Source organism: Ambystoma mexicanum, chromosome 5q, assembly GCF_040938575.1.
Source record: "Ambystoma mexicanum isolate Mex_15411 chromosome 5q, UKY_AmexF1_1, whole genome shotgun sequence".
NCBI classification, from domain to species: Eukaryota; Metazoa; Chordata; class Amphibia; order Caudata; family Ambystomatidae; genus Ambystoma; species Ambystoma mexicanum.
This window is the reverse complement of record NC_090933.1, coordinates 1,309,591,695-1,309,606,209: the sequence shown is the minus strand read 5'-3', so window position 1 is coordinate 1,309,606,209 and position 14,515 is coordinate 1,309,591,695. Positions and strand designations below refer to the sequence as shown.

At 52.6% G+C, this 14,515-nt stretch overlaps 1 protein-coding gene across 1 annotated transcript in view; it reads left to right on the top strand.

Moving 5' to 3' along the window:
• LOC138498066 (cytochrome P450 11B, mitochondrial-like) overlaps positions 1-14,515 on the top strand; it is a 187,871-nt gene that overhangs the window by 90,504 nt on the left and 82,852 nt on the right. The window contains exons 3-4 of the mRNA XM_069621913.1: positions 388-587; positions 875-1,078. Of these exons, the coding sequence (XP_069478014.1) occupies positions 388-587; positions 875-1,078 (404 nt within the window). The remainder of the gene's footprint in view (positions 1-387; positions 588-874; positions 1,079-14,515) is intronic.

The following is a 14,515-nucleotide window of genomic DNA, read 5'->3' as shown; positions in this document are numbered from 1 at the left end:
CGTGATGCAGCAAAGACCTCAGTAGTTCCAATAACACCAGCAGAATGTCAGCTGCGATCGGTCATAGACGTACAGCAATTCCTCACTCTCTGCCTCCAGGAAAATCTCTTAGAGAACTCAAGCCCAGTGTGCAACACAGAAGAGGTTCCCTAGCAGTCCTGGGTGCAAAGTTATCTATCAGGCCTCCAGCAATATACTCACAATGGTCCTCCATGGGGGTGATGGGAGCTCCAGACATCCAGATGTGCACTTCGGAATTGGACCCAATACTCCAACTGTGGCCTCCAATGCTTGATTGACACAGAACTCTAGAGAAGACTACATTGATGCCTTCTCCATCCCTTCAGCCCACTGTGCACCTAACACCGCCTCTCCCATCATATGCAGGAATGGCGAGGACTGGCGCTCTGACCGCCTAGTCCTGAACAAAGAGGTGATGGCCATGGTGGGCGTCAAGAAGTTCCTGCCCTTTCTTGACGAGGTGGCCCACGACTTTGTGACCTGCTTGCAGAGGAAGGTGAACAAGAACACACGGGGCACCCTGACAGTCGACCTCTACTCTGACCTCTTCCGTTTCACCCTTGAATGTAAGTGTGCGGAGGCGGGATGTGTTGGTGATTGACGGGATGGAGGACTTTGATTGGGCTGATATAAGGGTGACAAGTGTGTGCATGAGTGGCTAGGAGCTTCAGGTGCTTGGATGGATGGATGGATGGATGGATGGATGGATGGATGGATGGATGGATGGATGGATGGTGGATGGGCAGATCCATGTGTGGATGGCCATTGGGCATAATGGCTATGGATATGTACTCACCACAATGTCTGCATAGATGGTCTTGTGGCTTATTCCCTGTTCTTATCTTTGAACTAGCAAGCAGTTATGTGCTGTATGGGGATCGCCTGGGACTCCTAGAAGAGAACCCAAACCTAGAGTCCCTACGCTTCATCACGGCCGTGCAGACCATGCTAAGGACCACCCTGCCACTCCTCTTTATGCCCCCTGCACTCCTCCAGCGGCTGAACAGCAAGCTGTGGACCGAGCATGTCAACGCTTGGGACACCATCTTTCAACACGGTAAGACATGGGTCTTACCACCAGGGGTTGGGAGGCTGCTTGTGACAACGAATGCTGCGCGTAGGGTGTACAGTGAGCCTGGCTTTCACCGTGCTTCACGGCGGGCATAGACATAGTGCTGCACTCGGCCTGTCCACACTATGATTTGAGTATTGGGACAGGCTGGCAGTGGTTGCACTGTCCTACACTACACTGTGATTATAGATGCTTGTACATGGTTGTGCTGTGACTGCACTGTTCAGTAGACGCAAAGCCGGCCTGTGCATAGTGTACTGTGGTTGAAAAGAAGGTATAGCCCTGGGCAGCTTCCATTAGAGTGGGTAACATAGGTCCTGGGATTGACCGCCGTGCTGGAAATCTGTAGACCGGGCCTGGCATCACTGCACTGCAGGTATAGTTATGGCATATCACCCTAAACACTGACAAAACTGAAGTTTTATCCCTTCCTGCCAACACTCTTTCCCCCCTGACACCCTCCTTCCATCCTCTTTCCCCCTGCTCATCTCCCCATCTGTGCCTCTGCCCGCAATCTCGGCCTCCACTTTGACTCTAACCTCTCCTTTACTCTCCATATCTCTCTTACCTCCCATGCTTGCCGCTACCATCTCTTCAATGTTTGCAAAATCCGATCCTCTCTCACTTTCCACGCCACCAAACTCTTAATTTCTTCCCTTATTTTTTCTCGTCTCTTCTACTGCTCAGCTGTCCTCTTTGGCCTTCCTGCCTCTCATCTTGCCCCCCTCAAATCCCTCTCCCATTCTGCAACCCGCACTCTCTGCTCCCTCTCTCCTCTTGACTCCATCTCCTCTTGGCTTTCCTCACTTGATTGGCTTTCCTTTCACTCTCAACTCAAATTCAACTCCCTCTGTCTTGTCTATGAATCTTTTCATGATCTTGCCCCTCCCTACCTTTCCCCCCTCCTCTCTTTCTACTCTCCCTCTCGCCCCTCCCACCTGCACCTTGTGCCCCTTCCCGCTTCCGATCCTTCCAGCACCTTCCCCACTACACATCTCCTCATACTCTTCTTCCCGTTCCTCCTTAAAATCCCACCTTCTTCAATCTCCTTCCTCACTGCTCTCTACTACTTCCTCCCCTGCTTCTCCTCTACCCAGGTTTTTAATCTAATGATCTCGGCAAATTGTTCTGCATACTGTTCTTGGTTATTTTGCTCATGACTTGTATTTTATTGCTTCTAATGTATTCAAGTTGTATTATGTAAAGCGCTTTGGCTTAAAGCGCTATATAAAATGTAATAAATACAAGTAAATACAAAATCTTCCTAGTCGTGCTGCATTTGGGCACTGCAGTGGGTCTAGGAAAGGTTAAGCCCAGAATGCAGTGCATGTGCCCTGTGGGCATGCAGAGGGCTGAGGCAAGGCTGTGTAATACCCACACTACCATGTGCTGGGAAACAGGGTGCAAGAGACTCTGGGGCTGGGGAAGACTGGCCACTCAGTGATGCCGACACCAGCAGCGGCATATGGAGGATACACCCCACACCTCCGGGAGCCTCACGAGTTCCTAACCTCCTCCCCCAGCCCATCTCTATTTCCCCAAGCCAAGGCGGGGCAAGACACTCGTGTTCTGAAGACTAAAGGTGGCTCACAAGGACCCCGAGCTCGGCCCATGTGGTGGGTATTGTGAAGAGTCAGGAATGAAACTCAGACACAGGGTGACCTTGCTGCGTTCTATCCGCCCTCACGCCTACTCATAGGTGTTCCGTCCATTGAATTGAATTTGATTGATAATTTATTTATATCGCGCTCATACACATGCTTTTGCTTTAAGGCTTTTATTGAGGGAATTTCTGAACAAAAACTAAGGATGAGCCTGTGTCAGTATGTCCAAAATCAACTGCCCCAGGCCCAAAGTTCTATTCTGACCCTCACACTATAAAATGAACGAAAAGGTGCAAAGGGAAAATATCTTTCACCGTTGAAGCTTTTTACAAAAGTGTTCATAAAAGAAAAAGAAACAGTTCTTCAATGATAAAGATGTCTGTTCCCAGGGGGCCCCCCTAGCCTGGTCTTCCCTTCAACAAAAGAAAGTTCCTCAAGGATAAAAAAAAAAGAAGATCTTTGCTTTGCAGGATGAGCCCCTTCCTCTAGAATTCTCCTGTAAGGGCAGCAGCACTTGTTCCAGAGGATGAGTCCCTTCCTCTAGACTTCTCCTGTAAGGGCAGCAGCACTTGTTCCAGAGGATGAGTCCCTTCCTCTAGACTTCTCCTGTAAGGGCAGCAGCACTTGTTCCAGAGGATGAGTCCCTTCCTCTAGACTTCTCCTGTAAGGGCAGCAGCACTTGTTCCAGAGGATGAGTCCCTTCCTCTAGACTTCTCTTGTAAGGGCAGCAGCACTTGTTCCAGAGGATGAGTCCCTTCCTCTAGACTTCTCTTGTAAGGGCAGCAGCACTTGTTCCAGAGGATGAGCCCCTTCCTCTAGACTTCTCTTGTAAGGGCAGCAGCACTTGTTCCAGAGGATGAGTCCCTTCCTCTAGACTTCTCTTGTAAGGGCAGCAGCACTTGTTCCAGGGGATGAGCCCCTTCCTCTAGACTTCTCCTGTAAGGGCAGCAGCACTTGTTCCAGAGGATGAGCCCCTTCCTCTAGACTTCTCCTGTAAGGGCAGCAGCACTTGTTCCAGAGGATGAGCCCCTTCCTCTAGACTTCTCCTGTAAGGGCAGCAGCACTTGTTCCAGAGGATGAGCCCCTTCCTCTAGACTTCTCTTGTAAGGGCAGCAGCACTTGTTCCAGAGGATGAGCCCCTTCCTCTAGACTTCTCCTGTAAGGGCAGCAGCTCTTGTTCCAGAGGATGAGCCCCTTCCTCTAGACTTCTCCTGTAAGGGCAGCAGCACTTGTTCCAGAGGATGAGCCCCTTCCTCTAGACTTCTCCTGTAAGGGCAGCAGCACTTGTTCCAGAGGATGAGCCCCTTCCTCTAGACTTCTCCTGTAAGGGCAGCAGCACTTGTTCCAGAGGATGAGCCCCTTCCTCTAGACTTCTCCTGTAAGGGCAGCAGCACTTGTTCCAGAGGATGAGCCCCTTCCTCTAGACTTCTCCTGTAAGGGCAGCAGCACTTGTTCCAGAGGATGAGCCCCTTCCTCTAGACTTCTCCTGTAAGGGCAGCAGCACTTGTTCCAGAGGATGAGCCCCTTCCTCTAGACTTCTCCTGTAAGGGCAGCAGCACTTGTTCCAGAGGATGAGCCCCTTCCTCTAGACTTCTCCTGTAAGGGCAGCAGCACTTGTTCCAGAGGATGAGCCCCTTCCTCTAGACTTCTCCTGTAAGGGCAGCAGCACTTGTTCCAGAGGATGAGCCCCTTCCTCTAGACTTCTCCTGTAAGGGCAGCAGCACTTGTTCCAGAGGATGAGCCCCTTCCTCTAGACTTCTCTTGTAAGGGCAGCAGCACTGTTCCAGAGGATGAGCCCCTTCCTCTAGACTTCTCTTGTAAGGGCAGCAGCACTTGTTCCAGAGGATGAGCCCCTTCCTCTAGACTTCTCTTGTAAGGGCAGCAGCACTTGTTCCAGAGGATGAGCCCCTTCCTCTAGACTTCTCTTGTAAGGGCAGCAGCACTTGTTCCAGAGGATGAGCCCCTTCCTCTAGACTTCTCTTGTAAGGGCAGCAGCACTTGTTCCAGAGGATGAGCCCCTTCCTCTAGACTTCTCTTGTAAGGGCAGCAGCACTTGTTCCAGAGGATGAGCCCCTTCCTCTAGACGTCTCTTGTAAGGGCAGCAGCACTTGTTCCAGAGGATGAGCCCCTTCCTCTAGACTTCTCTTGTAAGGGCAGCAGCACTTGTTCCAGAGGATGAGCCCCTTCCTCTAGACTTCTCCTGTAAGGGCAGCAGCACTTGTTCCAGAGGATGAGCCCCTTCCTCTAGACTTCTCCTGTAAGGGCAGCAGCACTTGTTCCAGAGGATGAGCCCCTTCCTCTAGACTTCTCCTGTAAGGGCAGCAGCACTTGTTCCAGAGGATGAGCCCCTTCCTCTAGACTTCTCCTGTAAGGGCAGCAGCACTTCTTCCAGAGGATGAGCCCCTTCCTCTAGACTTCTCCCTGTAAGGGCAGCAGCACTTCTTCCAGAGGATGAGTCCCTTCCTCTAGACTTCTCCTGTAAGGGCAGCAGCACTTGTTCCAGAGGATGAGCCCCTTCCTCTAGACTTCTCTTGTAAGGGCAGCAGCACTTGTTCCAGAGGATGAGCCCCTTCCTCTAGACTTCTCTTGTAAGGGCAGCAGCACTTGTTCCAGAGGATGAGCCCCTTCCTCTAGACTTCTCTTGTAAGGGCAGCAGCACTTGTTCCAGAGGATGAGCCCCTTCCTCTAGACTTCTCTTGTAAGGGCAGCAGCACTTGTTCCAGAGGATGAGCCCCTTCCTCTAGACGTCTCTTGTAAGGGCAGCAGCACTTGTTCCAGAGGATGAGCCCCTTCCTCTAGACTTCTCTTGTAAGGGCAGCAGCACTTGTTCCAGAGGATGAGCCCCTTCCTCTAGACTTCTCCTGTAAGGGCAGCAGCACTTGTTCCAGAGGATGAGCCCCTTCCTCTAGACTTCTCCTGTAAGGGCAGCAGCACTTGTTCCAGAGGATGAGCCCCTTCCTCTAGACTTCTCCTGTAAGGGCAGCAGCACTTGTTCCAGAGGATGAGCCCTTCCTCTAGACTTCTCCTGTAAGGGCAGCAGCACTTCTTCCAGAGGATGAGCCCCTTCCTCTAGACTTCTCCTGTAAGGGCAGCAGCACTTCTTCCAGAGGATGAGTCCCTTCCTCTAGACTTCTCTTGTAAGGGCAGCAGCACTTGTTCCAGAGGATGAGTCCCTTCCCCTAGACTTCTCCTGTAAGGGCAGCAGCACTTGTTCCAGAGGATGAGTCCCTTCCCCTAGACTTCTCCTGTAAGGGCAGCAGCACTTGTTCCAGAGGATGAGTCCCTTCCTCTAGACTTCTCCTGTAAGGGCAGCAGCACTTGTTCCAGAGGATGAGTCCCTTCCTCTAGACTTCTCCTGTAAGGGCAGCAGCACTTGTTCCAGAGGATGAGCCCCTTCCTCTAGACTTCTCTTGTAAGGGCAGCAGCACTTGTTCCAGAGGATGAGCCCCTTCCTCTAGACTTCTCTTGTAAGGGCAGCAGCACTTGTTCCAGAGGATGAGCCCCTTCCTCTAGACTTCTCTTGTAAGGGCAGCAGCACTTGTTCCAGAGGATGAGCCCCTTCCTCTAGACTTCTCCTGTAAGGGCAGCAGCACTTGTTCCAGAGGATGAGTCCCTTCCTCTAGACTTCTCCTGTAAGGGCAGCAGCACTTGTTCCAGAGGATGAGTCCCTTCCTCTAGACTTCTCCTGTAAGGGCAGCAGCACTTGTTCCAGAGGATGAGTCCCTTCCTCTAGACTTCTCCTGTAAGGGCAGCAGCACTTGTTCCAGAGGATGAGTCCCTTCCTCTAGACTTCTCCTGTAAGGGCAGCAGCACTTGTTCCAGAGGATGAGTCCCTTCCTCTAGACTTCTCCTGTAAGGGCAGCAGCACTTGTTCCAGAGGATGAGTCCCTTCCTCTAGACTTCTCCTGTAAGGGCAGCAGCACTTGTTCCAGAGGATGAGTCCCCTTCCTCTAGACTTCTCCTGTAAGGGCAGCAGCACTTGTTCCAGAGGATGAGTCCCTTCCTCTAGACTTCTCCTGTAAGGGCAGCAGCACTTGTTCCAGAGGATGAGCCCCTTCCTCTAGACTTCTCCTGTAAGGGCAGCAGCACTTGTTCCAGAGGATGAGCCCCTTCCTCTAGACTTCTCCTGTAAGGGCAGCAGCACTTGTTCCAGAGGATGAGCCCCTTCCTCTAGACTTCTCTTGTAAGGGCAGCAGCACTTGTTCCAGAGGATGAGCCCCTTCCTCTAGACTTCTCTTGTAAGGGCAGCAGCACTTGTTCCAGAGGATGAGCCCCTTCCTCTAGACTTCTCTTGTAAGGGCAGCAGCACTTGTTCCAGAGGATGAGTCCCTTCCTCTAGACTTCTCTTGTAAGGGCAGCAGCACTTGTTCCAGAGGATGAGTCCCTTCCTCTAGACTTCTCCTGTAAGGGCAGCAGCACTTGTTCCAGAGGATGAGCCCCTTCCTCTAGACTTCTCCTGTAAGGGCAGCAGCACTTGTTCCAGAGGATGAGTCCCTTCCTCTAGACTTCTCCTGTAAGGGCAGCAGCACTTGTTCCAGAGGATGAGTCCCTTCCTCTAGACTTCTCCTGTAAGGGCAGCAGCACTTGTTCCAGAGGATGAGCCCCTTCCTCTAGACTTCTCCTGTAAGGGCAGCAGCACTTGTTCCAGAGGATGAGTCCCTTCCTCTAGACTTCTCTTGTAAGGGCAGCAGCACTTGTTCCAGGGGATGAGTCCCTTCCTCTAGACTTCTCTTGTAAGGGCAGCAGCACTTGTTCCAGGGGATGAGTCCCTTCCTCTAGACTTCTCTTGTAAGGGCAGCAGCACTTGTTCCAGAGGATGAGTCCCTTCCTCTAGACTTCTCTTGTAAGGGCAGCAGCACTTGTTCCAGAGGATGAGTCCCTTCCTCTAGACTTCTCCTTGTAAGGGCAGCAGCACTTGTTCCAGAGGATGAGTCCCCTTCCTCTAGACTTCTCCTGTAAGGGCAGCAGCACTTGTTCCAGAGGATGAGTCCCTTCCTCTAGACTTCTCTTGTAAGGGCAGCAGCACTTGTTCCAGAGGATGAGCCCCTTCCTCTAGACTTCTCCTGTAAGGGCAGCAGCACTTGTTCCAGAGGATGAGTCCCTTCCTCTAGACTTCTCCTGTAAGGGCAGCAGCACTTGTTCCAGAGGATGAGTCCCTTCCTCTAGACTTCTCTTGTAAGGGCAGCAGCACTTGTTCCAGAGGATGAGCCCCTTCCTCTAGACTTCTCTTGTAAGGGCAGCAGCACTTGTTCCAGAGGATGAGTCCCTTCCTCTAGACTTCTCTTGTAAGGGCAGCAGCACTTGTTCCATAGGATGAGCCCCTTCCTCTAGACTTCTCTTGTAAGGGCAGCAGCACTTGTTCCAGAGGATGAGCCTCTTCCTCTAGACTTCTCTTGTAAGGGCAGCAGCACTTGTTCCAGAGGATGAGCCCCTTCCTCTAGACTTCTCCTGTAAGGGCAGCAGCACTTGTTCCAGAGGATGAGCCCCTTCCTCTAGACTTCTCCTGTAAGGGCAGCAGCACTTGTTCCAGAGGATGAGTCCCCTTCCTCTAGACTTCTCCTGTAAGGGCAGCAGCACTTGTTCCAGAGGATGAGCCCCTTCCTCTAGACTTCTCCTGTAAGGGCAGCAGCACTTGTTCCAGAGGATGAGCCCCTTCCTCTAGACTTCTCTTGTAAGGGCAGCAGCACTTGTTCCAGAGGATGAGCCCCTTCCTCTAGACCTCTCTGTAAGGGCAGCAGCACTTGTTCCAGAGGATGAGTCCCTTCCTCTAGACTTCTCCTGTAAGGGCAGCAGCACTTGTTCCAGAGGATGAGCCCCTTCCTCTAGACTTCTCTTGTAAGGGCAGCAGCACTTGTTCCAGAGGATGAGCCCCTTCCTCTAGACTTCTCTTGTAAGGGCAGCAGCACTTGTTCCAGAGGATGAGCCCCTTCCTCTAGACTTCTCTTGTAAGGGCAGCAGCACTTGTTCCAGAGGATGAGCCCCTTCCTCTAGACTTCTCTTGTAAGGGCAGCAGCACTTGTTCCAGAGGATGAGCCCCTTCCTCTAGACTTCTCTTGTAAGGGCAGCAGCACTTGTTCCAGAGGATGAGCCCCTTCCTCTAGACTTCTCCTGTAAGGGCAGCAGCACTTCTTCCAGAGGATGAGCCCCTTCCTCTAGACTTCTCCTGTAAGGGCAGCAGCACTTGTTCCAGGGATGAGCCCCTTCCTCTAGACTTCTCCTGTAAGGGCAGCAGCACTTGTTCCAGGGGATGAGCCCCTTCCTCTAGACTTCTCTTGTAAGGGCAGCAGCACTTGTTCCAGGGGATGAGCCCCTTCCTCTAGACTTCTCCTGTAAGGGCAGCAGCACTTGTTCCAGAGGATGAGCCCCTTCCTCTAGACTTCTCCTGTAAGGGCAGCAGCACTTGTTCCAGAGATGAGCCCCTTCCTCTAGACTTCTCCTGTAAGGGCAGCAGCACTTGTTCCAGAGGATGAGCCCCTTCCTCTAGACTTCTCCTGTAAGGGCAGCAGCACTTGTTCCAGAGGATGAGCCCCTTCCTCTAGACTTCTCTTGTAAGGGCAGCAGCACTTGTTCCAGAGGATGAGCCCCTTCCTCTAGACTTCTCCTGTAAGGGCAGCAGCACTTCTTCCAGAGGATGAGCCCCTTCCTCTAGACTTCTCCTGTAAGGGCAGCAGCACTTGTTCCAGGGGATGAGCCCCTTCCTCTAGACTTCTCCTGTAAGGGCAGCAGCACTTGTTCCAGGGGATGAGCCCCTTCCTCTAGACTTCTCCTGTAAGGGCAGCAGCACTTGTTCCAGGGGATGAGCCCCTTCCTCTAGACTTCTCCTGTAAGGGCAGCAGCACTTGTTCCAGAGGATGAGCCCCTTCCTCTAGACTTCTCCTGTAAGGGCAGCAGCACTTGTTCCAGAGGATGAGCCCCTTCCTCTAGACTTCTCCTGTAAGGGCAGCAGCACTTGTTCCAGAGGATGAGCCCTTCCTCTAGACTTCTCCTGTAAGGGCAGCAGCACTTGTTCCAGAGGATGAGCCCCTTCCTCTAGACTTCTCCTGTAAGGGCAGCAGCTCTTGTTCCAGAGGATGAGCCCCTTCCTCTAGACTTCTCCTGTAAGGGCAGCAGCACTTGTTCCAGAGGATGAGCCCCTTCCTCTAGACTTCTCCTGTAAGGGCAGCAGCACTTGTTCCAGAGGATGAGCCCCTTCCTCTAGACTTCTCCTGTAAGGGCAGCAGCACTTGTTCCAGAGGATGAGCCCCTTCCTCTAGACTTCTCCTGTAAGGGCAGCAGCACTTGTTCCAGAGGATGAGCCCCTTCCTCTAGACTTCTCCTGTAAGGGCAGCAGCACTTGTTCCAGGAGATGAGCCCCTTCCTCTAGACTTCTCCTGTAAGGGCAGCAGCACTTGTTCCAGAGGATGAGCCCCTTCCTCTAGACTTCTCCTGTAAGGGCAGCAGCACTTGTTCCAGAGGATGAGCCCCTTCCTCTAGACTTCTCCTGTAAGGGCAGCAGCACTTGTTCCAGAGGATGAGCCCCTTCCTCTAGACTTCTCTGTAAGGGCAGCAGCACTTGTTCCAGAGGATGAGCCCCTTCCTCTAGACTTCTCCTGTAAGGGCAGCAGCACTTGTTCCAGAGGATGAGCCCCTTCCTCTAGACTTCTCTTGTAAGGCAGCAGCACTTGTTCCAGAGGATGAGCCCCTTCCTCTAGACTTCTCTTGTAAGGGCAGCAGCACTTGTTCCAGAGGATGAGCCCCTTCCTCTAGACTTCTCTTGTAAGGGCAGCAGCACTTGTTCCAGAGGATGAGCCCCTTCCTCTAGACTTCTCTTGTAAGGGCAGCAGCACTTGTTCCAGAGGATGAGCCCCTTCCTCTAGACTTTTCTTGTAAGGGCAGCAGCACTTGTTCCAGAGGATGAGCCCCTTCCTCTAGACTTTTCTTTGTAAGGGCAGCAGCACTTGTTCCAGAGGGATGAGCCCTTCCTCTAGACTTCTCTTGTAAGGGCAGCAGCACTTGTTCCAGAGGATGAGCCCCTTCCTCTAGACTTCTCTTGTAAGGGCAGCAGCACTTGTTCCAGAGGATGAGCCCCTTCCTCTAGACTTCTCCTGTAAGGGCAGCAGCACTTGTTCCAGAGGATGAGTCCCTTCCTCTAGACTTCTCCTGTACGGGCAGCAGCACTTGTTCCAGAGGATGAGCCCCTTCCTCTAGACTTCTCCTGTAAGGGCAGCAGCACTTGTTCCAGAGGATGAGCCCCTTCCTCTAGACTTCTCCTGTAAGGGCAGCAGCACTTGTTCCAGAGGATGAGCCCCTTCCTCTAGACTTCTCCTGTAAGGGCAGCAGCACTTGTTCCAGAGGATGAGCCCCTTCCTCTAGACTTCTCCTGTAAGGGCAGCAGCACTTGTTCCAGAGGATGAGCCCCTTCCTCTAGACTTCTCCTGTAAGGGCAGCAGCACTTGTTCCAGAGGATGAGCCCTTCCCCTTCCTCTAGACTTCTCCTGTAAGGGCAGCAGCACTTGTTCCAGAGGATGAGCCCCTTCCTCTAGACTTCTCCTGTAAGGGCAGCAGCACTTGTTCCAGAGGATGAGCCCCTTCCTCTAGACTTCTCCTGTAAGGGCAGCAGCACTTGTTCCAGAGGATGAGCCCCTTCCTCTAGACTTCTCCTGTAAGGGCAGCAGCACTTGTTCCAGAGGATGAGTCCCTTCCTCTAGACTTCTCCTGTAAGGGCAGCAGCACTTGTTCCAGAGATGAGTCCCTTCCTCTAGACTTCTCCTGTAAGGGCAGCAGCACTTGTTCCAGAGGATGAGCCCCTTCCTCTAGACTTCTCCTGTAAGGGCAGCAGCACTTGTTCCAGAGGATGAGCCCCTTCCTCTAGACTTCTCCTGTAAGGGCAGCAGCACTTGTTCCAGAGGATGAGTCCTTCCTCTAGACTTCTCCTGTAAGGGCAGCAGCACTTGTTCCAGAGGATGAGCCCCTTCCTCTAGACTTCTCCTGTAAGGGCAGCAGCACTTGTTCCAGAGGATGAGTCCCTTCCTCTAGACTTCTCCTGTAAGGGCAGCAGCACTTGTTCCAGAGGATGAGTCCCTTCCTCTAGACTTCTCCTGTAAGGGCAGCAGCACTTGTTCCAGAGGATGAGTCCCTTCCTCTAGACTTCTCCTGTAAGGGCAGCAGCACTTGTTCCAGAGGATGAGCCCCTTCCTCTAGACTTCTCCTGTAAGGGCAGCAGCACTTGTTCCAGAGGATGAGTCCCCTTCCTCTAGACTTCTCCTGTAAGGGCAGCAGCACTTGTTCCAGAGGATGAGTCCCTTCCTCTAGACTTTCTCCTGTAAGGGCAGCAGCACTTGTTCCAGAGGATGAGTCCCTTCCTCTAGACTTCTCCTGTAAGGGCAGCAGCACTTGTTCCAGAGGATGAGTCCCCTTCCTCTAGACTTCTCCTGTAAGGGCAGCAGCACTTGTTCCAGAGGATGAGCCCCTTCCTCTAGACTTCTCCTGTAAGGGCAGCAGCACTTGTTCCAGAGGATGAGCCCCTTCCTCTAGACTTCTCCTGTAAGGGCAGCAGCACTTGTTCCAGAGGATGAGCCCCTTCCTCTAGACTTCTCCTGTAAGGGCAGCAGCACTTGTTCCAGAGGATGAGCCCCTTCCTCTAGACTTCTCCTGTAAGGGCAGCAGCACTTGTTCCAGAGGATGAGCCCCATCCTCTAGACTTCTCCTGTAAGGGCAGCAGCACTTGTTCCAGAGGATGAGCCCCTTCCTCTAGACTTCTCCTGTAAGGGCAGCAGCACTTGTTCCAGAGGATGAGCCCTTCCTCTAGACTTCTCCTGTAAGGGCAGCAGCACTTGTTCCAGAGGATGAGTCCCTTCCTCTAGACTTCTCCTGTAAGGGCAGCAGCACTTGTTCCAGAGGATGAGCCCCTTCCTCTAGACTTCTCCTGTAAGGGCAGCAGCACTTGTTCCAGAGGATGAGCCCCTTCCTCTAGACTTCTCCTGTAAGGGCAGCAGCACTTGTTCCAGAGGATGAGCCCCTTCCTCTAGACTTCCTTGTAAGGGCAGCAGCACTTGTTCCAGAGGATGAGTCCCCTTCCTCTAGACTTCTCCTGTAAGGGCAGCAGCACTTGTTCCAGAGGATGAGTCCCTTCCTCTAGACTTTCTCCTGTAAGGGCAGCAGCACTTGTTCCAGAGGATGAGTCCCTTCCTCTAGACTTCTCCTGTAAGGGCAGCAGCACTTGTTCCAGAGGATGAGTCCCTTCCTCTAGACTTCTCCTGTAAGGGCAGCAGCACTTGTTCCAGAGGATGAGCCCCTTCCTCTAGACTTCTCTTGTAAGGGCAGCAGCACTTGTTCCAGAGGATGAGCCCCTTCCTCTAGACTTCTCTTTGTAAGGGCAGCAGCACTTGTTCCAGAGGATGAGTCCCTTCCTCTAGACTTCTCCTGTAAGGGCAGCAGCACTTGTTCCAGAGGATGAGTCCCTTCCTCTAGACTTCTCCTGTAAGGGCAGCAGCACTTGTTCCAGAGGATGAGTCCCTTCCTCTAGACTTCTCCTGTAAGGGCAGCAGCACTTGTTCCAGAGGATGAGTCCCTTCCTCTAGACTTCTCCTGTAAGGGCAGCAGCACTTGTTCCAGAGGATGAGTCCCTTCCTCTAGACTTCTCCTGTAAGGGCAGCAGCACTTGTTCCAGAGGATGAGTCCCTTCCTCTAGACTTCTCCTGTAAGGGCAGCAGCACTTGTTCCAGAGGATGAGTCCCTTCCTCTAGACTTCTCCTGTAAGGGCAGCAGCACTTGTTCCAGAGGATGAGTCCCTTCCTCTAGACTTCTCCTGTAAGGGCAGCAGCACTTGTTCCAGAGGATGAGTCCCTTCCTCTAGACTTCTCCTGTAAGGGCAGCAGCACTTGTTCCAGAGGATGAGTCCCCTTCCTCTAGACTTCTCCTGTAAGGGCAGCAGCACTTGTTCCAGAGGATGAGTCCCTTCCTCTAGACTTCTCCTGTAAGGGCAGCAGCACTTGTTCCAGAGGATGAGTCCCTTCCTCTAGACTTCTCCTGTAAGGGCAGCAGCACTTGTTCCAGAGGATGAGTCCCTTCCTCTAGACTTCTCCTGTAAGGGCAGCAGCACTTGTTCCAGAGGATGAGTCCCTTCCTCTAGACTTCTCCTGTAAGGGCAGCAGCACTTGTTCCAGAGGATGAGTCCCTTCCTCTAGACTTCTCCTGTAAGGGCAGCAGCACTTGTTCCAGAGGATGAGTCCCTTCCTCTAGACTTCTCCTGTAAGGGCAGCAGCACTTGTTCCAGAGGATGAGTCCCTTCCTCTAGACTTCTCCTGTAAGGGCAGCAGCACTTGTTCCAGAGATGAGTCCCTTCCTCTAGACTTCTCCTGTAAGGGCAGCAGCACTTGTTCCAGAGGATGAGTCCCTTCCTCTAGACTTCTCCTGTAAGGGCAGCAGCACTTGTTCCAGAGGATGAGTCCCTTCCTCTAGACTTCTCCTGTAAGGGCAGCAGCACTTGTTCCAGAGGATGAGTCCCTTCCTCTAGACTTCTCCTGTAAGGGCAGCAGCACTTGTTCCAGAGGATGAGTCCCTTCCTCTAGACTTCTCCTGTAAGGGCAGCAGCACTTGTTCCAGAGGATGAGTCCCTTCCTCTAGACTTCTCCTGTAAGGGCAGCAGCACTTGTTCCAGAGGATGAGTCCTTCCTCTAGACTTCTCCCTGTAAGGGCAGCAGCACTTGTTCCAGAGGATGAGTCCCTCCTCTAGACTTCTCTGTAAGGGCAGCAGCACTGTTCCAGAGGATGAGCTCCCTTCCTCTAGACTTTCTCCTGTAAGGGCAGCAGCACTTGTTCCAGAGGATGAGTCCTTCCT